The sequence below is a fragment of the Heptranchias perlo genome, chromosome 10, assembly GCF_035084215.1.
Source record: "Heptranchias perlo isolate sHepPer1 chromosome 10, sHepPer1.hap1, whole genome shotgun sequence".
Lineage (NCBI taxonomy): Eukaryota > Metazoa > Chordata > Chondrichthyes > Hexanchiformes > Hexanchidae > Heptranchias > Heptranchias perlo.
In genome coordinates this window covers 24,146,323-24,170,660 of record NC_090334.1, presented here as the reverse complement: position 1 = coordinate 24,170,660, position 24,338 = coordinate 24,146,323, and the positions used below count along the sequence as shown (strand labels likewise).

The 24,338-nt window shown below is 40.0% G+C and overlaps 1 protein-coding gene across 2 annotated transcripts in view; it reads right to left on the bottom strand.

The window, feature by feature from the left end:
* pals1a (protein associated with LIN7 1, MAGUK p55 family member a) overlaps positions 1-24,338 on the bottom strand; it is a 92,623-nt gene that overhangs the window by 8,088 nt on the left and 60,197 nt on the right. For both annotated transcript variants that reach the window (XM_067991343.1, XM_067991342.1), the window contains 9 exons: positions 22,875-22,952; positions 21,568-21,714; positions 13,197-13,358; positions 12,949-13,026; positions 11,835-12,018; positions 10,716-10,787; positions 8,945-9,016; positions 7,160-7,327; positions 6,879-7,081 (listed from right to left, as the gene is read on the bottom strand). In XM_067991343.1, the coding sequence (XP_067847444.1) occupies positions 6,879-7,081; positions 7,160-7,327; positions 8,945-9,016; positions 10,716-10,787; positions 11,835-12,018; positions 12,949-13,026; positions 13,197-13,358; positions 21,568-21,714; positions 22,875-22,952 (1,164 nt within the window). The remainder of the gene's footprint in view (positions 1-6,878; positions 7,082-7,159; positions 7,328-8,944; positions 9,017-10,715; positions 10,788-11,834; positions 12,019-12,948; positions 13,027-13,196; positions 13,359-21,567; positions 21,715-22,874; positions 22,953-24,338) is intronic.

Genomic DNA, 24,338 nt, shown 5'->3' with positions numbered 1-24,338 from the left:
CTTGTATTGAAGAGAGCTAACTGTAGAAGTGCTCTCCAGTTCCAAACAGAGCACAGCAGTATCCCACAATTACAAGTGCTGTACTTATGCATTGCATTATTTAATTTTTAAATACAGGAACCATAACAGCAGCAGAGGTGCTCAAATTAATTTGGTCTAAGCTTGAGGGCTTATGTTAATAATTGCGATCAGATTTCTCACATGGATTACAAATTTAGATAATGAACAACAGATGGCTGTCTGTGGATTACAAAGCTGCAACACATTTCAGGGGTTCCAACTTGTAAGGTTCTGGAATATTTTTATCTACAGGGCCACTTAGTTGCATACCATGTAACCCAGTGGGTCACATATAGAAAACTACAATGCAAAAGACCAAATTAAAGGAGTGCACATAAACGGGACACCACCCCATGCTAAGTTTCAAACCAACTGTTGAAACCAAACCAATTTGGTGTTACTGTTTAAACTTTGCGCTCTGTTTCAGGAAAGGACTGCAAAATAGCGAGTCACATAATCTTCATGGGCGGCCTATAACTTGTGGGCCCTAGTTTGTAACCCTGTTCTAGTGGGTTACAAATAAATGTTGATCAAACTCATGTGTTCCAACCTTGAATGATGCCGCTGGTTACTGTGTGTTCTTTGTAACATCTACAGTTATGAGAATTAATAATCTACTGTCACTCCCATCATTTTTTTTCGATTATTTTTCCCCAGTTTTGTTGTAAGCCTTATGACCACAAAAATAATATCCTAAACTGCAGTTTTTATAGGCTCAGCTTATTTTCTTTTCATAAAAGCAATTAAATCAGCAATTAATGACTTAAGATTTCAATGTCCTAAAAAAAAATGCTTTATTAACAAAACAGACACATCTTACAAATGACAAGACACATTAAAGCAAAATTAAACATAAAAGTATGGACATTTGGGTTCAAATGGTTCTTGCGCTGAAATAATTGATATGAAACATTTTTGTAAAAACATATTAAAGTTTCTTTATTCCAGAAGTATTGAAGTACCAGATGTGCAAACTATTTTAATGTTCAGCTCTTACTGTTAGTAACAACTATTATTTGTACAGAATGCATTGTCTTAAAGAAACTGCAGGAAACACGATGTGACTATAGTGATAGGGGATTCAATTGTAAGGGGAACAGATAGGCGTTTCTGCGGCCACAAACGTGACTCCAGGATGGTATGTTGCCTCCCTGGTGCTAGGGTCAAGGATGTCACGGAGCGGCTGCAGGGCATTCTGGAGGGGGGAGGGTGAACAGCCAGTAGTCGTGGTCCATATCGGTACCAACAACATAGGTAAAGAAAGGGATGAGGTCCTGCAAGGTGAATTTAAGGAGTTAGGAGATAAATTAAAAAGCATGATCTCAAAAGGTAATGATCTCAGGATTACTACCAGTGCCACGTGCTGGTGAGTATAGGAACAGGAGAATGGACCAGATGAATGCAAGGCTGCAGGGATGGTGTAGGAGGGAGGGATTTAGATTCCTGGGACATTGGGGAAGGTGGGACCTGGACAAGCGGGACGGGTTACACCGGAGCAGGACCGGGACCAAAGTCCTCACGGGGGTGTTTGCTAGTGCTGTCGGGGAAGGTTTAAACTAGAATGGCAGGGGGATGGGAACCTGAGCACGGAGACAGAGGAGGGGGAAACAAGGATAGAAACAAAAGACAGAAAGGGAAGCAGCAATAGTGGAAGGCAGAGAAAACAAGGGCGAGAAACAAATAGGGCCATAGCGCAAAATAAAACTAAGATGACTAGCAATCTTAAAGACAAGTCTAAAGGCATTGTGTCTTAATGCGCAGAGCATTCGCAATAAGCTAGATGAATTAACAGCACAGAAAGATATTAACGGTTATGATATAGTTGTGATTACGGAGACATGGCTGCAGGGTGACCAAGGATGGGAACTGAACATCCAGGGGTATTCAATATTTAGGAAGGACAGGCAAAAAGGGAAAGGAGGTGGGGTAGCGTTGTTAGTAAAGGAGGAAATCAATGCAATAGTGAGGAAGGATATTGGCTTGGAAAATCACGATGTGGAATCTGTGTGGGTGGAGCTAAGAAACACCATGGGGCAGAAAACGTTGGTAGGGGTTGTCCATAGGTCCCCAAACAGTAGTGGAGATGTAGGGGAGGGCATTAAACAGGAAATCAGAGACGCAAGCAAGAAGGGTACAACTATAATCATGGGTGACTTTAATATACATATAGATTGGTCAAACCAAACGAGCAATAATACTGTGGGGGAGGAATTCCTGGAGTGTGTACATGATGGCTTTCTAGACCAATACGTTGAGGAACCAACTGGAGAACAGGTGATCCTAGACCGGGTATTGTGCAATGAGAAAGGATTAATTAACAATCTTGTTGTGCGGGGTCCCTTAGGGAAGAGCGACCATAACATGATAGAATTCCTCATTAAGATGGAAAGTGAAGTAGTTGAATCCGAAACTAGGGTCATGAATCTAAATAAAGGAAATTACGAAAGTATGAGGTGCGAGTTGTCTATGATAGATTGGGGAACTTTACTAAAAGGGATGATTGGTGGATAGTCAATGGCTAATATTTAAAGAACGTGTGCAGGAATTACAACAATTATTCATTCCTATCTGGCGCAAAAATAAAACAGGAAAGGTGGTTCAACCGTGGTTTACAAAAGAAATTAGGGATAGTATTCGATCCAAAGAGGAGGCATATAAAATTGCCAGAAAAAGTGGCAAGCCCGTGGATTGGGAGCAGTTTAGAATTCAGCAAAGGAGGACAAAGAGATTGATTAAGAGGGGAAAAAGAGAGTATGAGAGTAAACTAGCAGGGAACATAAAAACTGACTGTAAAAGCTTCTATAAATATGTCAAGAGAAAAAGATGAGTGAAGACAAATGTAGGTCCCTTACAGTCAGAAATGGGGGAAATTATAATGGGGAACCAAGAAATGGCAGAACAATTAAACACATACTTTTGTTCTGTCTTCACAAAGGAGGACACAAATAATCTGCCAGAAATGTTAGGGAACCAAGGGTCCAGTGAGAGGGAGGAACTGAAGGAAACCAGTATTAGTAAAAAAAAAGTGCTAGGGAAACTAATGGGGCTAAAGGCTGACAAATTCCCATGGCCTGATAATCTACATCTCAGAGTGCTAAAGGAAGTGGCCCTGGAAATAGTGGATGCATTGGTGACCATCTTCCAAAATTCTATCGACTCTGGAACAGTTCCTACAGATTGGAGGGTGGCAAATGTAACCCCTCTATTTAAAAAAGGGAGCGAAAACACAGGGAATTACAGACCAGTTAGCCTAACATCAGTAGTGGGGAAAATGCTAGAGTCTATTATAAAAGATGTGGTAACAGAACTCTTGGAAGGCATTAACGGGATTGGACAAAGTCAGCATGGGTTTATGAAAAGGAAATCATGCTTAACAAATCTACTGGAGTTTTTTGAGGATATAACTAGTAGAATAGATAGGAGAGAACCAGTGGATGCAGTGTGTTTGGATTTTCAGAAGGCTTTTGATAAGGTCCCACACAAGAGGTTAGTGTGCAAAATTAAAGCACATGGGATTGGGGGGAATATAGTGGCATGGATTGAGAATTGGTTGACAGACAGGAAACAGAGTAGGAATAAACGGGTCTTTTTCCGGGTGGCAGGCAGTGACTAGTGGGGTGCCGCAGGGATCAGTGCTTGGGCACCAGCTATTCGCAATATATATCAATGATTTGGATGAGGGAACTAAATGTAACATTTCCAAGTTTGCAGACGACACAAAGCTGGGGTGGAATGTGAGCTGTGAGGAGGATGCAAAGAGGCCCCAATGTGATTTAGACAAGTTGGGTGAGTGGGCAAGAACATGGCAGATGCAGTATAACGTGGAAAAATGTGAGGTTATCCACTTTGGTTGTAAAAACAGAAAGGCAGATTATTATCTGAATGATGATAGATTGGGAAAAGGGGAGGTGCAACGAGACCTGGGTGTCCTTGTACACCAGTCGCTGAAAGCGAGCATTCAGGTGCAGCAAGCAGTTAGGAAGGCGAATGGTATGTTGGCCTTCATTGCAAGAGGATTTGAGTACAGGAGCAGGGATGTCTTACTGCAGTTACATAGAGCCTTGGTGAGACCATATCTGGAGTATTGTGTGCAGTTTTGGTCTCCTTATCTGAGGAAGGATGTCCTTGCCATGGAGGGAGTGCAACGAAGGTTTACCAGACTGATTCCTGGGATGGCAGGACTGATGTATGGGTCGACTAGGTCTATATTCACTAGAGTTTAGAAGAATGAGAGGGGATCTCATCGAAACATATAAAATTCTAACAGGACTGGACAGACTAGATGCAGGGAGGATGTTCCCGATGGCTGGGGAGTCCATAACCAGGGGTCACAGTCTCAGGATACGGGGTATGCCATTTAGAACCAAGATGAGGAGAAATTTCTTCACTCAGAGGGTGGTGAACCTGTGGAATTCTCTACCACAGAAAGCAGTGGAGGCCAAGTCATTAGATGTATTCAAGAAGGAGATAAGATATATTTCTTAATGCTAAAGGGATCAAGGGATATGGGGAAAAAAAAAAATCAGGAACAGGGTACTGAGTTAGACTATCAGCCATGATCATTTTGAATGGCGGAGCAGGCCCGAAGGGCCGAATGGCCTACTCTTGCTCCTATTTTCTGTTTCAACGTGACATGATGTGAAATGCAGGTTAACAAATGTGGAACAAAATAAACATATTTAGGATAATTGTAGGTTGTCAGTTAGCTTAACTGTCTTTGGTAGTCTCCTACTTGTTTTCTTGAGGTTCGGCGATCACAAGACGGATGAGGAAGGCCATTTGGCCCATCTTAATACAACAATCCAGACAACCCAATACTCCCACCACTGCTGCATCTAATTGTTTCTTAAATGATTCCAGGGTTCTTGTCTCCACCATTTTCCTAGGTAGCCCATTCTAAATATTCATTACTCTCTGCACGAGGAACCTCCTGATATTAGTCCTAAAGTTATCTTCCACAAGTTTGAACCAGTGCCCACTTGTCCTACTCCGACTGTTTAATTTAAAGTTGTATTCAGAATTAATCTTATTTTTGTACCATTTACTATCTTGCATACCTTTAAGGCCACCTCTCTCCCAGGCTACAAAGCATTAGTCTCTCCAGCCTTTCCTCATAACTCAGACCCTAGCGCAAAGAATCGACCTTGTAGCATTTCAAGTTTGTTCCAGGTATCAATTCCATTATTTTACATAGAATTGAAGGAAAACTTATGGGTCTGTAGTTGTCGGCATCTGCGTTGCCCCGAATATGGGCACCACATTAACTTGTTTTCAAACTACTGGTACTTCTCCGGTGTCCATTGACTCCCTCATAATGATTGTCACTACTTTGCCAACCTTTTCGCCAGTCTCTCTCAACACTCTGGGATAAATACCATGCAACTCTGATGAATTATTTGTTTTAAGCCCTTTCAGCTTGTACTGGACAATCAATCTCATTTATATCGAAATCTTGAATTTTGCCTTTTTGCTCTTCTTTGAGCGAGGGAATGTTGTTCATATCTTCCCTTGTAAATACCTTGAGGAAGTAATCATTCAGAATATTTACTACCTTGCACTCTGCATCAGTTTCAAGCTCATTTGCATCTTTTAACCTCACCTCTTCAGAAAGTCCTCCTGCTTGTTGTAGAACTAAAAGATTTTTTTTTACTGTTACATTTCCCAGTTTGGAAACTTAAACACGAAATCTAGGCTGAAACTCCAGTACAGTACAGACGGACTGCAACATTGTTGGAGGTGCTGTCTTTCGGATGAGACGTTAAACCGAGGCCCTTTCCGCCCTCAGGTGGATGTGAAAGATTCCATGGCACTATTTGGAGAAGAGCAGGGTAGTTCTCCCCAGTGTCCTGGCCAATATTTATCCCTCAACCAACATCACAAAAACAGATTATCTGGCCGTTATCATATTTCTCTATGTGGGATGCTGCTGCGTCCAAATTGGCTGCTGAGTTTCTTACATTACAACAGTGACTACACTTTCAAAGTACTTCATTGGTCGTAAAGTGCTTTGGGACATCCCGAGGTCGTGAAAGGCACTATATAAATGTAAGTCTTTCTTTTTTAAAAATCTTCTCTCCTGTCTCTTCAGTCTCAGCTTTTTCCTGCCATCTTGTAGATTTGCATCTCTCCAGCTTACTGTGTCCACATGGAGATGTTGACTACCTTCTACCCTGATACATTTCATCTGGGATATGGATATCTCCCTGTTCTCCCCCCACCTACCTAGTTTAAATGATTTTCAGTTGCTGCCACAATATTCCTTGCAGGTCTTTTTATTCCTATTTGATTAAGGTGCAGTTGCTCCTGTACCAGTTCTTTTTAATCTCGTCATGCTTCCGGATATTTATGAAGGTAAGTAACATTGCTGCTTTGCCACCAAGTTACCAGATATTTATTTACCTCCTTAATTATTGATTTCCTCTCCCTTCCTCAACACTGGAAGTATATCAGAGAACACTACTTTGCATCCCCTATCTTTGGGTTTTGAGGCAACCCCTTGTGCTTTTTAATGTCCCAATATTATTTTTTCCTGCGTCGTTAACCCTACGTGGACTACTACCACAAGGCCTGGTCCTGACCCCATCAGCATTACTGTTCAAAATAAAAACAGATTTTCACTGAATTGTCCATAATTTTTTGGACTTTTTTTTCTTTTGGTTTTTGATATTAAAGATAAAAACTGAAAAAAACACCCCCAAAAAATGTTTCTTAAAAAATAAAAATTGATTTTAAAGATTCTTAGAAATAAGTAATGAACAAATTACAATGAGCACAAATTTCTTGCTGGACGGAAGTAACTTGTACTCTTGCCTGCTTACCTGTGTGCGTAAATTTAACAGGCATATTTTGCCAGAGTTGATCACCTGTCGTACCGAATCGATACTGGTGCCATACAGATTCTTTTCATATTCTCCATGTTCAATGAATTTGTTGGTTGCCATGTCGGCTTCAAAAAATTGGCGTGACACAAAGAGGTAATCACGGCCATTCACTTCATTATCTCTCATGGAACGTGTTGTATCTACAAATGCAAGGATATGAGTTTTATAGAAATCGTACTGTTCAAAACAGTTAAAACAAGTTAGTCCAGTTAACTTACGAGGTACTGCTGGAGCAAAACGATCAGCCTCTCTTTCCATCAGTTTCTGCCGCAGTTCATTCTGACCACAGTTTGGTGGGCCAATCAAAACAATTGGCCGCTTCCTGCTTGCAGGTTGGTGATATAGTGACATTTCTTCATATGTCAAGATCTCATCATTGTCATAGTCTAATGGGAGAATTAGAAAGAAAACACTCACAGGAGTTAATCAATCAGTTGTGTTATTTGCGCCTACACTAAAACATCCATTCCATATTGAGTTTCAGAGATGTCTAAAAATGTCAAATCTATAGTTCATAGAAGCATTTTTTCAAAAACTTGCAAGTAGTTTTATTGATAAATCTGACAGTTTATTATTTGATATAAGTTTTGCTGCAGCTCTCAAAGTACCTGCACTTCACACATTTCTCCACTTACAATGAAATAATTTTGAAAAATTGTCTTTCTACATCCAAATCTTGCATCAACTGGTAGCAGTGTAAAGATCAATTCCAGATGAGAGCAATATCCAATTTAAGTATCTCTCTTCGTTCTTCCCACACCTATCCCAGGAAATCAAACTTAATCTCAACAGCAATTGACTATGCTGATTAAAGGGTGGGATGTCAATGAGAGGTAGTGAAATATTTACCACAGACTTTGCTCCTGGAGTGTTAACTTGGGTCAAATTATGAGCAGTTTAGTTCTGTGGACTGAACATAATTCAGAATTCTGCTGAGTTTAGTCCAAGCACCTCTCATTTGGGACTCTTTTCAAATTTATATCCCAGACGGAAAGGACACAGTCTATGCTATTCATTACACTGTACCACACTTTTAAATTACTGGCAATTCTGCATGGTAGGCTATTTGCATACAGGCCAACCTAGGAAATTAGCAAAAGCTGATCAACAGCGTCAAAATAGTTGACAGTCTCCAAAAAGCTGGTAAGTTAAGAACTACTTTGACTATAAACACATTGCAAATGAAAACAAATAGTTACATGGGCTTTGTAACCTAAACTATATGCACACACAACATTCTTTCACTTGTAATGGAAGGAAAAAAAAGTACATGAAAACCTGATGGAGAAGAAGAGGTTCAGGGGTATGCTCCCTGGAATATTTTGAATTTTTACATTAAAAAATGCATTCTGGTTAATGCTGGCAGTCTCCTTACTTCCTTCCTTACCCACCTCAGCTTCTAACTCTTTTCCTTCTTCCATTCATTGCTTCTTCCCTATTTTTCATTATTGCTAACCCTTTCTCCCTTCTGTCTCCCCTTTGCCATCCATTTCCCCCCCATCATTCTTATCTATTGGCCCTTTCCTACCCGAGTCCAGCTGCTGACAAACCGTACTGAGCCCTTCCTCCCCCTAGCACTAATGGGAGTGGTTCTGGCCTTGGTATAACTGAAGGTGAGAATTCCTGCCTACATTACAGCGAGGCCAGAATCAAAATCATTAACGTGAGGAGTTGGGTTGAGGAAAAAGGGCCCTGATCTGGTCTATCAGCAGCTGTAAATAGGTAGGAGCAGGACTGAAGGGGGAGGTGAATGGTTTCCACTGGTTTTTAATCAGCAAGCATTGGGATACTGAGCAGGCTTCCCAGAATGCTGACTGTCGTGTGACCTGTTGACTGTTGGCATGTATTTGTTTGACACATCTTGAGTACATTTTTCAGATGCAAAATTATCCAGCGTCAGTCATAAAATGATTAATTATTTAGCAAAAATTACAGCACATGGTGGTTATAGTTCACTAAATCAAACTCCTTACATCAAAACTGAACATTTTATTTATGCATACCATCATTTCGATTTGCGTTGTATAACACCTTCTTCCGCTTCTTTTTATTTTTCTTAGCACACCAAAGTTTACCTAAGGTAGAAAAATGTTAAGGCTAATGATATTTTACACCAAGTGTGGAAATTTGAAGTAAATTTCAAGGCCAAGTTTCAAGCAGATGGAATACCACAGTCACAGTTAAGAGAAGGCAAGGTTAGACTCAGAACAGCACTTTCATTATGTTCAGTGAGAGTCTCACCTTGGGGGAAACTGCATCACATCTTGTGATAATATTTTTGATTCTTTAGGGATTAATTTCAGGATCATAAGCAGGATACCAGGACTTCCAGTGGTTTTTCCTGTTGTTGCTATGACTGCAGTGGTTTTATATACACAAGTTCAGGATTCCCTTGCTGTACAGATTACACTTTTGTTAACCCATTCTTTGTTGGTATTTGAATCTACCACGTCGTCTTCATATGTTTAAGGGTTGAGCTTTTATCTTTATAACTGAAGCTACATTTCAGACCAATAATTTAACTATTTTATGACTAAATTGGGATACTAAGTCTTGTACGATAATTAGGATATTATATTATGCTATATAGAGACATACCAATTAGGGTAATATTTCCCAAAATGCAGTGAAACAAAGTCCCTATCATTGCAATATAACTCTCTTGATACAGACTGCCACCTTGGAATTCAATGCTTAACTGCACAACTGATTCTTATGAAAACAAGTACATTTAACTACATTAACACAACACCCACTTCAAGACTGTATTTAAGATCATTTTAACAAGCTTTGTTTTTGGGGCTTGGGAAATGTTCTGAATGACTCATTGTTATCTACCCAATAAGTAGTCCAGGTGCACAAGTCAACTTTAAAAAAAAATACAAGGTACAACAATAATTTCTAATCACTTAAGAACAGTTAAGTTTCTTACATACATAATATATTACACTGCAAAATTCTGCTAACCATGTAGATGGTAAATATTTAGAAGTTAGATTAATTTATCAAAACTGCTGATTATTGTACAGTCAAATTCATTTGCTGCATAATGGGCAGCAGATCTTGAGTAATTTCTAAAGGACTAACAGTTTCATTGTGAAAAACTTAGAAGAGTCAATTGATCAATGGCTAAATAATTGGGAGTCGTGTTGGAGTATTCAACTCCCAAGTATAGCCTAAAACGAAGAAAGATACAAGTCAATTATCAAACACATGCAAGAAAGTCTGTTATCCTGTTTCTGGCATTGCTCTGGATCATGGAAATATTACCTTGATGAACTTCAAGCTAAATCACAAAAATTCTTCTAACTATTAAATATTCTCTGTTTTGAATGCAGCTGGAGATTCTGACCTATTTTCATTCGGTCATGAAGAGGGGTTGGTCTGTGCCACAGGTTGTTCCATGGATATCAATATCACATCACTTTGACTACGGTTGAGCCCTACTATCGCCTCGAGGATGTGGACGCCATCCAGTGGCTGAGCTGGCAATCAGTCAAATGAATACACATTGTACAAAGCTGTCGCTTTCAAGCGCAAGTCACAGCTGGAGTCTGAATCTAGATTTTCACTATGAAAGTGCAGCCCTCTACAGCTCGGAATTACTTCAGTTACATCTTAAATACATTCATAGATAGACTTATTTTACGGGCAACAATGCAACACCAATATATTTTTTAATCATGATTCGATAATATTCTCAATTTGTATTTAAATTATTCACATTCTTAAAAGTCTTAATTTACATGTCTTTGAATTTATACTTTTCCTAACCTGATTTCTCTGGCTCCTTGTCTTCCTCAATGGTTTGTTTCATGGCTTCTCTTTGTTGCTGGAAGCTTTTCCCTGATGATATGCAAAGGAAAATGGTTATTGCAAAGAATAAGATACATGATTGTAATGTAGCTGTAAAATGAAATTAATTTTTTTTAATTGTAAGTTACTGGAAAAATTCATTCATTCAACCCATGGAGATACTTAAAGACTCATATACCTTCAGTTATTTCCTACAAAAGATGTCAAAAATCAGGATTTTATATTTTTGGAAAGGATGAGTGAGGAAGGGGAAATGAAGTCAACATAATGGAATTTCTTCATCCTGTCAAGTTTCAACAACTCAAAGGGTGCACTTATACATCAAATTTGGTGTCATGGCGAAGTGGTTGGTGTGTAAACAAGGAGTGACACAAACGATGTCAGATTGGATGGCACCAAAGCTACTTAAACTGAAACCCTGAACTGCAGATCCCAGACTGCAGTGTTAATGTGGTGTCCTGCAGTTTAGGTTCAGAAGTACTCAGTTGACTGAGGATATGCCTTGAACTTTGTCAGCAAGGGAAATAAGATGGTTTTATTACTTTTCATTAAATTTTCAGTTTGATGTCCCTACTGGGAATAACGTATGAAATGTTCTTCATTGTTGGCAAGCTTTACAAATGGTCACGCACGCATGCATTCTTCATGGCGAGAACAGCAGAAATTTATTTTTTTAGTGAATGAAATTTATTTTGAAGCTATATTACAATCATGACATTATTATGCGTATGCTATGGCACAATAATATCAGCAGGCTTCAAACCAATTTGAAGCCAAGGAAGTTAGGTTGGGTTTTGGAAAAGTGTAAATCAGCTCTCAAAATCAGAAGCAACTTGGGATGTTGATCTCAGATTGCTTTAAGTATAAAAGCCACTTCTTTCATTTACATTTTCACAAACCACCATTTAAACAAAAATATGGGTGGGGGAAGAATGCAGAAACAAGAAAGTTAATAATTTTGGGCAGATTATTTTTAAATCAGGTATTGATGGCAAGATTCCCTCTTCACAACTGAGATACGAAAAAGTGCATTATAACAAAAATAGGAGAGTGAGTAACAATATACTAATGTCCTACCTGGAACAAGCCCAGCTAAAGGTTGATTGTCTTCATCTCCATCTCTGTAAGCCTGCCACCAGTTGGGGTCTTCTTGGCTTATTACATGAAGTATGTCTCCTTTTTGGAAAGATAGCCCCAGCTCACGACAGGGAATATAAGGGTCATCTGAGGGGTCGTAATCAAAATGGGCTTTCACGTGTACCTGAAGAAATAGGCAGTTAACGTTCAGCAAAATTTCCTCCTTTTTCATTTTTAAATTAAGTAATCTCTGCTCCTCATCTAGTCTCCCAGTATCACAATGCACCCAGAGCTGAGAGGCAGAGATCCACAACTTGCTTTCATGAAAGTTCCTACAAATTTTTTTCCTTTCAAGGAGAAAGCTCTTGGCCTCCACCCAGCACCTTTTCACAGGGTTTGAAAGTACACCACATGACAAAACATCAGCGTGAACTGGAGTATGACCACGTTGTGGCATAGCTTACTGAACCTTTGAGACAGTGTACAATCTACCATTCTCGCCCCTCTGATATTCAAGCAGCACTCATTTTCTTCCAAATAGGAGACTGCGTGAATAGATCACAGTCTGGTCCACAAAGTTTGACACCAGGACTCTTCTGTTTATCAGCTCACTGTAAGCACATTTGCCACAGACAATATTTACAATTCTAACGTACTGGATACTGGAATACATTTGAGTCTAATCCATCAATTCTACTTCTGATATCTCAAACCAAATTGAGGAAACACACACAGTTTTGAAATGTTAAGACTTTACTAGTGGGCTATTAGCTATGGAGAAAGACAAGCATTCTCTCATTTTTCTTTAAAAGAGAGGTTTCAACCCTCATTCTGATAACTAGTTGTGATTACACAACAATCTCAGTAAACCTGAACTTTTTTACCCCCAAGTTGGAAGAAAAGCATTTCACCTTACACGCACAATGAACACATATTCAGTGTTCATTCGGTTCAACCATTTAAAAAGTTGATAGACTGGACTGATCTAGTAAGACTACCGTTATTAAAATTGAAAGCAATCCGCTAAATCAACAAGATGTAGTCAAACAATAGTCATAACTCAAATCAGTCATGTGTACCTTTTAAATAGATGTTTTACATATAGCTTACTTACCACCATCTCTTTGGCAGGAGGATTCTTAGTTTGCTGACTGGGAATCAGCACAAATGTTAGTGTACCATGCATATCGGCCTGCGTGCATAACAAATAAAAAAAATGTTGGTCTGACCTTATTTAAACATCAGTCAATTTAATTCAAAGACTACTGGAAACATGAAAACCACACGAATACTTCACAAAGATCAAATCATCAAAATCAGAAAGGAAAAACCACTTTAAAAGTACAAAAACAAGTCACATACCAGCAAATCAAAAACCTCATTGACATCTTTTCCACGAATTTCAATCCCATTTATTTCAAGGACTTCATCTCCTTCATGCAATACACCACTCTTCTCTGCAGCACCACCCTTCACTATACGACTGATAATGACAGATTCCACATCATTGCGTACCGTTGCTCCCTGTACAGGAATACAAAGGAACTCGAGTTATTTAGGTTTAAGGTGAACCATACAGATAGGTTGAATGCCTAGATTGTTGATGAATCAGCTGATCCTAGTGAAGACAGCAATAGAGGCACTACAAATGGCTCACTGCCCCTGTGTTGGGGAGGGGGGGGGGGGGTGGTGGAAAAATCAGCTAAAAATACTGCTCTTTGTCACCAGTGATCCTCAGTTGTAAAGGACAGGTGTGAACATCAAGTGATGACAGGAACGCGCTCAGCTATGATGCCCTTTACCCAACTACTTGGCTGTAATATCCATGTGCACCAATAGCCTAACACTCATTAACCAGGTTCACACATTATGAACGACCATTTGAACAAACAACTAGAAGAATCTCAGTGCCAGAGGAACTGAATCCTAGTTTGAGACAGCACCTGCAGGGCAGGAAGCAGGATGGGTGGGGGGGGGGGGGGGGGAAAGGAACTAAAAAAGTATCTGGATATATGATACTTATCAGAAATGTGAAACTTTTCAGGAAGGCCACTAGATGGAGTTGAAATGCTGCACTGAAATGAAAACTTATCAGGTGAGAGGCAAGGAGAGCAAAAGGGAGAAGTGGCATCTAATTCTTTCCATTGGCTCGTTAGGAGCAGTAGTGATTGAGGTTATGGCAAAAAGCAACCAGTGCCATCTTTTCAGATGGAAGATACAAAGTACAAAAAGGCAAAAGTTTACAACATTTTTAATAAGTGAGTAACATGGACTAAAACTCATCTCATGCCAAATGTTGAAAGAGTATTGTTTCTTGATGCACCCTTATGGAAGATGCTGTTTAAGTAGGTTTCTTGATGCACCCTTATGTAAGATGCTGTTTAAGTAGTTGTTTCCCATCGACTTCACTCAGTCTCAGGATACACTGGATTAGGGCAAACAGGACCAAGTCCATTGGTACAATCACTGTACTACGGGCGATGGAAATGTAAACTGACATATCCCAATTTCTAGTACTTCAACATCAAAATCTAAGCACCTTAACAGGAAAGTGGAAATCCTAGAAAGTTGAATTTAATAAATACATAGTCCATGAAAAAAATGTTTGGGTCAAGTAAATGTGTACCGATATTTCAGAAAAACTAGAGATGAAAACTATCAAATGTTGGTCTCCTTCACTGAAGTCAAGTGTTTGCCATCTTAACTCGGACAACTTGCTTGGACTGCCATTGCTCTCCAACATTTGAAACGAAACATTTAACATCAACAAAGGAAACGAACAATAAGCACCAACTTCAAAATGTTGCAGCAACAGTCTGAACTTCAATTTTAAAGAATTTGTAGTGCCCCTCCCCAACTCAGCACCTTGCATGTAAGTTACTAAAAATCACTTCCTCCTAAGTTAAAATCTGAGCTTGGAATCTCCCAAGTGCTGCAAAGATGTTTGACATTGCAAACAAAACAAGGATCACCAATATGATAGAGTTTCAGCAACAGTACCAAAATCTTAAACTCTGGAAACTTGATTACTTTGCAACAAAGCAAGTACTTGTAAGTACGAGATAAAAATCCTTTGCATGTGCACATGGAATCAGAACTGTTGAAAAGGCCTGAATGGAGAATTACAGACTTGTAATGCTGACAATGGCTTTTACAAGAAGGTGATCAAGTGAGCTTGTTCAGGCCTTTTGTTGCCTAACTGACACGTCTTAAGAAACAAACAATAGTGGAACAGTTTCTGTAGGACTCAAAAAATGCTTCAAACTTTGGAATTCTGAGAGCACCATAACAAATGGGCGAGCACAAGATTTTAAAGGACTTATACTGAGTAATTGAGTTGTGATTTGATTTAATTGAACTTAATTTATTTACAAAAGGAATTACAATTAAGTTGTCTCATAAATTCTTGCTGCAATGAGATTAAAACAGACCAGTTGCGCCGAATGGTCTGTTTCTGTGCTGTGAATTCTATGTAATTATCAATGGCATAAAGAATTAGATACTGTGAACTAAGTCTCATTGCACAGGTAGTCCTGAATATAAATGCTGTCAAACTAGTTTTGTTTCTAATGTAAAAATATTTGAATAATCAGTTTTTAGCATTTTATCCAGATGCAGCATTCAATCTAAGAGTTCTTCTGACAACTATTTTGAAGTGTTTTTTTTTAACAGAAATTCACAAAGAGAACGCTCAGCTTTTTTGAAAAATACATATTCACAACCAGAGAATGGGCTGCACGGCCGGATTTTTGTGCTGCAACACTCTATAATATAATTTGGAAGGTTATACTGTAGCTGTATAAACCCTGTATATACATGGAAAGGGTATAAATTATTAAGTTAAGTATGCACTTAAAAATGTACATATTCCAATAACTGCAAAACTAATCGAGGACATTTACCACATAAATATGTCGGCCGTATAGCTTGAGTTGAAGGTTGAGGTTAATGTTTAGTTTTTGTTCTATTGGACGACAGAGGCCATGGACATACTTTGGGTATGGCTAACTACAGTATCAAATATCAGTAACAGCTTTAATGATACTTTGCAGCTACATTTATTGATCACTTTCAGCAGCAAATCAGTTGCACTTCTCTCTAGGACACCAACACTCTCCAATGCTACTCAACAGATGTCTACTGAAGAGAAAGATAACTACTGATTAGAATACCGTGGCAAATTCAACAACAACTTGCATTTGTATCGCGACATTAACGTAGGAAAACGTCCCAAGGCTCTTCACAGGAATGTAACAACAACATTTGACATCAAGCCAAAAGGAGGAGATATTAGGCGGGAGCTCAATGGAAAGTTGATTAAGACACTCCAACTTAGTACTTACTCATTCATGTCTGAAATGTAAACTGGACACAAAGTTCAGATTATAAATACTCAATTTACGATGTATAAGGTTTCAAATAAATTTCGTCAGCAGAAAGAAAATGTAATTTAAGCCATAGTTCCACCACCTATCTTATCCCTGTCTTGTCTTTGAACTTGGCAATCCTGCATCTGGTCTCTGGGGAGCGACTGGATGCTCCTTACGTGTAATTACAATTCATGTTCTGTGGCATTAGATGATCAAGTTATGTTTTACAACCAACAAGCTATTGGTTCTAAATCCTTTTCTACTGTTTCACCCTTTTTAAAATACACACAAATAAAAAAACTCTCAGTCAAAACTCAATGACACAATTTGTTAGCTCCTTCCAAATAAACTGTACTGGTGGAATATATTAAACAAAGCAGAGCAAGTCAAGTCTTGATTTATAAGGGTGTGTTCAAATATTTTATTTCAGGACTGCCCTCATTTCTGAATGCAATCAGATTCAAAATTGCACAATATCAGCAATAGTGACTGCACATAAATGACAGCACTGGATTTATTTTACCCATCCTATGCTCCTCTTCCCACTCTGCAAAACCAGTCGTCTCCATACAAACTTCTTATTGCTCCTGTGCCAAGCTGTTGCACTCCATAGAATGAGATAGGGGAAGTAAATTATCAATCCCACTGCTGCAAGTCCTCCAATGTGTGCTGTGGTCACTACTTTAGCATGAAAAAGGGAAATACCTCAAAAATGGTACAATGTTTACTTGTGAAAAGAACCTTTAGGCATTTTCACTTGAGATATGAGCTTCTGAAACTGAACATCACCATCTTGTGTTATGAATAAACATACATCAAATTGTAATAGGTGCAAGTACATATCATAACATTGCGTTACCACTCCTTCGATAGGTCAGCAAGTTTACCCACTCAGTAGTTATGCCATGCAAACCAGGATAGTCACAGATCTGTGCTGATATCGGCTAGGATAACTGCAATTGGGTTCAGCATCATAACAAGGAATCAAGGAGAGGAAAGAAGGAAAAAAAATTACGATAGCGTGAAATTGGGAACTTTCATGGAGGTCTTTGGGAAATGACCCATAAGATCTAGTACAGAGTCATTCAAGTGTATTAGACTGTGACTGAATACTGGACCTATATTGCCTTAAATGATCTCACCATTAGGATAGGGATGCTACAATTAGCCTCAATATTGTGAACCTAGGGAGAAGAAAAGCTTGACAGGGTTCTAGTTATTGATTACACTCCAATGACCCCCTGCTGCAAATGCAGATACATGGACACCAATCAAGTTTCACTAAAATTTATTAGCCTGCCAACATTCACTGTTCTAACACAAAAATTAAGAATGGTCCCTTGAATAAGCACCAAAATTGTGGCTTGCAGTCATGGAGCCATTCAGCCGTCAGAAAAGGGACAAAATGCAGTAAAATAGAATGTAGGTTTTTAAAAAAGGTTCTCAGATTTAGAAGATAGCATAGTTTGAATGATCAACATCGCTCTCAAGTCCAGCCTACGTGAAAAACAACTAAATCATTTTTATGGATGAAGTTGAAAAAAAAAAATCACATTAATTTAAGGTGATAGACAAATGAGCCAGAGGTGACATGAAGAAACTTTTTTTTTTACGCAGTGAGTTGTGATGGTCTAGAATGCACTGCCTGAAAGGGTGGTGGAAGCAGATTCAACAGTAACTTTCAAAAGGGAATTGGATAAATACTTGAAGGGAAAACATTTACAGGGCTATGGGGAACGAGCAGGGGAATGGGACGAATTGGATAGCTCTTTCAAAGAGCAGGCATAGGCACGATGGGCCGAATGGCCTCCTCTTCTGCTGTACCTACTAAGATATTATGAATTTAAATTGCTAAACATTCGAACCCAGTTTGGTAAGTATTGAAGGTAGGGTATTAAAAGTTCATTGCTGTAGTCTAATTCAAATCAATAACTGAAAGGCCTGAATTTCAACACCAAAACCCAAGGTGCCCAATGGGCCCGATATTACCATGGCGGCGGGGTGTCGATTGCTGCTCCGCGCGCAATCGCAGGCAGATTGGATCCACTTACTGGTTCTTCCGGGTTCCCCGCTGCGAAGCTGCGCGGCGGGCAGACTGCGCATGCGCAGTAAGGTCTGTCAGCTGGAGGAGCTCTATTTAAAGGGGCAGTCCTCCACTGACTGATGCTGCAACAAATAGTAAAAATTACAGCATGGAGCAGCCCAGGGGGAAGGCTGCTCCCAGGTTTAATGATGCCTCACTCCAGCTCTTATTGGATGGGGTGAGGAGGAGGGGGAGGACAGAGATCTTCCTCCCGGCGTGCGGGAGGAAGCGGCCTGCCTCTGCCACCAAGAAGGCCTGGCTCGAGGTGGCAGAGGAGGTCACCTGCACCACCAACATATCGCCCACCTGCATACAGTGCAGGAGGCGCTGCAATGACCTCAGTAGGTAAGCCAAAGTGAGTACACTTACTCATTCCCCTACACTCCGTCTGCCACAGCACCGCCCCCACCCCACATCTCCTTCTGCACAGCCAACACTACTCTGTCACATCACTCGTCACACCCACTCAAACCTCATCCTCATCTTACCTGCACTTACTCACCTCGCCAGTACTCATCCCGCCACTACCACTCAACCCAATCCTCATACAATCTCATGGCTCTATCTCATACTCACCCTCTCATGCGTCTCTTTCACAGTCAGCCTCACTCAACCTGCCACTACCTGTGCTGCAGCCACAGGGCATGCATCACATATGTTCAGTAGGAAGCGCAAGGCAAACGTATCGTGAGCATGAAGGGGATGCACGAGGGTGTTTGAGGGTTTGTCATAGTTTTTACTTCTATTTAATTTCTGATCACCTCACATTACATATTATATTGGCACCACTACTGCCACGTCTTTGCGAATCTTGTCTGGTTTGTGCAATAATGCCCTTTCCTGAGGATCACAATGAAGACCCACAACTGATGCCACCCATTGTGTCACTGCAGAGTGGGTGTAGGTGTATTTGCAGGGCTCTTTTGTGCAGACGACTAAGAGATGTCGGAGATGTCCCCGGTGGCACCCTGGAAGGATGCGGAGGAGAAGTTGTTAAGGGCAGTGGTGACTTTGAGAGCGACAGGTAAGAAGATTGTGCTTGGGCCAGCTGGGAGCAGCACGGCATGAAGGAGGCTGCAGATATCCACGACTGCATGTCGAGTGACTCTGAGCCTCCGTGTGCACTGCTGCTCAGAGAGGTCCAGGAAGCTGAGCCTCAGTCTGTGGACCCTGTGGCGAGGGTAGTGCCTTCTGCGACGCATCTCTCTCTGCGGTTGCCCTCCCTCCTACAATGCAGGTGGATGTGTCACAGCACTGTGTTGTGGAGCTCCACGTGTCCGGCGAGGCTGGTAATTCTGTTCACCCTCCGAGGAGGTCATGACTGCAGCTACGGCGGCCCCCATCCGGAAGATGTACATCTGAGGGGGTCCGCAAGGTAGGTACATGTGTCTGGACACCGGGGTAAGTGTGCAAGTTGGTGAATTTTATTATTAGGAGGGTGGTGGCGGCCAAACTTTGTCCAAAGTGACAGAGTGGCCTCCTGCAATGAGTGAGGGTCTCCCCCCACCATTTGTCAAATGGATCTTTGCAGCTGCCACAGGCTGATGGCTGCAACACGTCCATTTGAACTGGGAGTGTTTCCCCCAGTACAGGAAACAGTCCCAGTTGTTTGCAAAATCCCATCCCTCCTAAAATATCATGTTAATCAGGTCTCTAAACGACCTGAAATACCTAAATAAATACCTTAAGTGGCACCCCGCCGGCTTTAATTGCCTGCGGGAGTCCCACATGCGGGCCGCCCCGGGAATCCCCGATTTTCGCAGCCCCCCGCCACCAACGCACCCTATCACGGGTGCGAAAATCGAGCCCAATGACTCAGTAAGAAGTTGAACATGTAACTCGGAATAAAGTCAGTTGGTTTCAAGTTGGGAAGCGACGGTAAAGTGAATGTATACGCACGTCATTCCCAGTGCGACCATTTTAAACTGAACCTTGATAAAACAAGGTTTGGTGGAGCTTGTTTCAAAAACTGATCAAGCATTCAAGTGATTTATTCATGTGAAATGTCAGTGCCTATGTTAGGACAAATGATCAGCAGCATCAATCTAAATCCCCATTTCTAAGGGGCAGAACGATTAAAAAAAAGTTCTCCTCAAAACTAATCGAGAACTCAAAAGATGACTGTTTATGCAAATAGAAATATTTGCATTAGCAGTTAAGCCCCAGTTTGTTGACATGTAGATTCCTTGGAAGCAATCACCGAGCTGATCTGGTTTTAACCAGGTCTTTGCAGATCTCCAAACGAAAAGACTAAGAGTCTTGTGGTCATGTGTCTCAAAAAGTATAAAATCCCTTATTAAGCAAGATTTAATGTTAAAAATCTGGAGCTACAGTTGTTACTGTTATCTCTAGTTCAGCATTCATGCAGCCAGCAATTACAAAACCACTCAGCAGTATCCTATCAAATTCTGTTAGCTACACAAGGTCCAGAACACCAAACATGTTTAGCAGAGAGAAATCTTATTTACATGGCTGTTGCTTTTTTCATTCTGGGATCTGCAAAGCCTCCTGGAGACATGATGCTCAATTTGCCAAGACAAAACTTCAATGATGGGAACACCTTCAAATGTCACTTTAAAAAAGAATACTATTGCACTTTTTCCAAGATTGTTTGAAGAACTATCAATGCAAATTGAAGAGTACTGCCAGCGGAATGTGCTTTCCAAATTGCTACAAAGTTAAATGATTAATACATACTTTGTTTTCTTGCATCTGCTTCTGACTTTTTTGTCTGAGCAAGAAGTCCTGATGACGTCATTAAGATAAACTGGTATAAAGAAATTAGAGAACCTGATTGAGGGAGCTGAATGAACATTTGTGAAGATAGTCAAATCCAGGGATGATTCAGCATCCCAAATGTGTGTTAATTCAACTGCCTCAGATTGGGAGGCTCAGTAACCGTTTCAAACCAGAACCCTAATTACTTCATACATACACTGTCTGAACTAAAATCTGGGGGGAAAATGATCAAAATGGAGAGAAGTAAATGACACAGATATGAATCCTAATTCTTTAATGGTTTGCTTTTCAACATAGATCCTGACAGTGAAATTATTAAAATGGTAGCGTTGTGCAGTTTTAACCAAGTACCTTTTTAAAGCTAAAATCTAGTTTTCTTGAACTTTCTTCACTTGTAGCCACTACATTGTAAGGTACATTAATTTATGACAGTTGGTTAAGGTGAAGTGGGTGCACTTAACTGGGAATATTCAGAGTTACTGTAGCGTCTCATGCCAAGCTGAAGTGCATGTAAATAATGTGAGCAGAACTTGATACTCACAAGGGGGATATCACGCGCTTTTTCAATGCGAACAATTTTCACAGTCTCTCCTCCATACTGTGCTACTCTCTCATTAACGTGGTCTTCAGTTGTTGGTTCTAGTAGCATTTCCTGCTGTGCTACTCCATCATGGGCTAGAAGCAGTGCCTGGAATAATCAGAGATCAAACAAGCTTAAGTACATCACAGTTCAAACTTGCCTTTGTACTGCATTATAAACAGACTTCTATAACCTAATGCCCTCCCCTCATATTATTTAGCATGAACAATATAGAGAGATTTTTCTTGCATCTCAGACTGCTGGTTAAGTGTACTAGGAACAACTGCAGTTGTGTATTAAGTATATTGTTGCTCCAATTTAAAAAAAAAATCAATAGCTAAAAATCAAATCTCTCCATTAATGATTTTAAAGCAAACAATTAAATGCATTTGCCTACATAAACTATGCACTCACTGGGTGGCCTCAATAGTGCTTTGCAGAATATACCTACACACTGGTTTGTTTGAAAAAATAAACAAACAATTTATTACCCACTTACAAACATTAAAAAAAATCTTTCAAAAAAAGCTGAAGAGAAATCAATGTTCAATTCTTGGACTTCAAACCTGAATATCTCCATGTAGTTATGCTCTATTTATATGAAGCAAACATTGCCAAAATTCCTGTGGCCAACATTTCAGAATTTTTTTGGGCCACATCAAACCATAATTATGTACCAAAGTAAAGATGTACGTGTCAGCAATTCACAGACCTGACGAGTGCCATTGTTTTACAGTACCCATTCCTAATAAAATAATAAGTCACAAAATGCTAACTTCTATGGTAGAAAAGTTACAACATACCGATACTAGTATGCCATGTTTCTCCTGCACCACATGTTAAATCATTAGAGAATAATTCTCTGAGTAAATCTGACAGCATAAATCTCCTGTCTGCAATTTCTATTCCTATTCACTTGATGGAAATTAGTTGTATTTTTAATATGAAGAAAACCTCGATTTTAAGAAAAAAAAATACAAGGTCATTACTCAGGAGACAGACTTTTCATAAGTATTTGGCTTCTAAAATATCTCAAGATCGACAATTAAATATGCAACTTGATCATTCCTGAAACAGTCCATCTGTCAAACCAGTAAGTCGTTAAATTGGTGATGCTTAGAATAACCAAAAATATGCATGCTAGTTGAAAAAATTAATTTAATAGTTCAGATGAAATTTCTTGTTTTGAGCTTAACCTACCCTAAACGGGTATTTTTTTTAAAAAAAACAGTATAAGAGCTACCATTAAAAACAACTAAAGTGCATACTTCAAAGTGTGGTGAAGCAAGAAGAGCACTGAGTTCCTGTCCATCCTTCTGGTGACTAATGGTCAAAATCTTCTGCACCTTAAAAGAAAAAGGACAGTAATGAACAGCAACTATATATGCACTCAATCGCTATATGTTCACAATCTCAATGAAGGCTGCAACAAAGCATTGCTGCCTTTATGTTTTTTTTCTACATGTTTGCATGATTATGTTTGAATTTTGCCTAAGATTTGGATCTTTTCCCCATCTAGCTGCAAGTCTTTGTGAGGGCATTCACCTATAAAATATGATACTGATCACTGGATAATTGGAAATCCCTGTGAAATTGAAGATCTGAAGTGATACAAGAACATCTGGCAAAAGAAAAAGGCTACACATGATAACTGTGCTCACCAGTCAACTACTGGTCACTGTTCAAGTTTACCGTAATATAATATGGAAAATGAAGAAGAGGATTGAAAAGCAGCTCTATTGCCTTTGTTCTGCAGAAGAACCTGGCATTTCTAAACTTCTGACAGGAGTCGGAGAGATATTCTGTTCTGGGTGTATCTTCTTTTGATCATTTAAAATTAACAAACAACAATATGCAGCAGTGTTGTTGAAGTTACAGGCTTAAGTACCTGGGGAAATTGACATTTGATGCGAAGCAGTCACAACTATCAGCAATGCACTTCATTAATCCAGTTTGCCAGCTGGATCAGATTCTTCATAACAGATACACCATTCTCTTACATCATTACAGAACTTTGTGTTGGGGTCATCTACAAGGCAAAGGATCTTCTGAATCATTTACTTGCAGTAGGTTCTCTCATGTTCCCTTATCTGGGGGAAAATCTACAGATGTAAGCAGCTACGGAGAGAGATAAAAGTAAAAAAAAAAGGATGAGCCGAAATGAGATAGATGACAGTGCAAGACTTTTTTTTGTTCTCGGGATGTGGGTGACACTGGCAGAGTCACATTTATTGCCCATCCCTCGTTGCCTTGAGAAAACGGTGGTGAGCCTTCCCCTTGAACCACTGCAGTCCTATGGTGATGATCCCACGATAGTGTTAGGTAGGTATTCCAGGATACTGACCCAGCGTTGATGAAGGAATGACGATATAGGTCCAAGTCAGGATGGTGTGTGGCTTGGAGGGGAACTTGGAGGTGTTGATGTTCCCATGACATAGTTGCTCTTGTCCTTCTCAATGGTAGAGATTGCAGCGGAGGGTGGTGCTGTTGAAGTAACGTTGATGAGTTTCTGCTGTGCATCCTGTAGACTGGACATACAGCAGCAGTCGTGTGTCTGTGTGGAGGGGTCCAGTGCCAGAGACACCAATCAAGCAATACCGCTCTGTTCTGGATGATGTTGAGCTTCTTGAGTCTTGTTGCAGCTGCACCAATATAAGTGAGTAAGCATTCCAGCACATCCTTGACTTCAGCCTAATAAATGGTGGCAAGGCTTTGAGGGGTTAGAAAGTGAG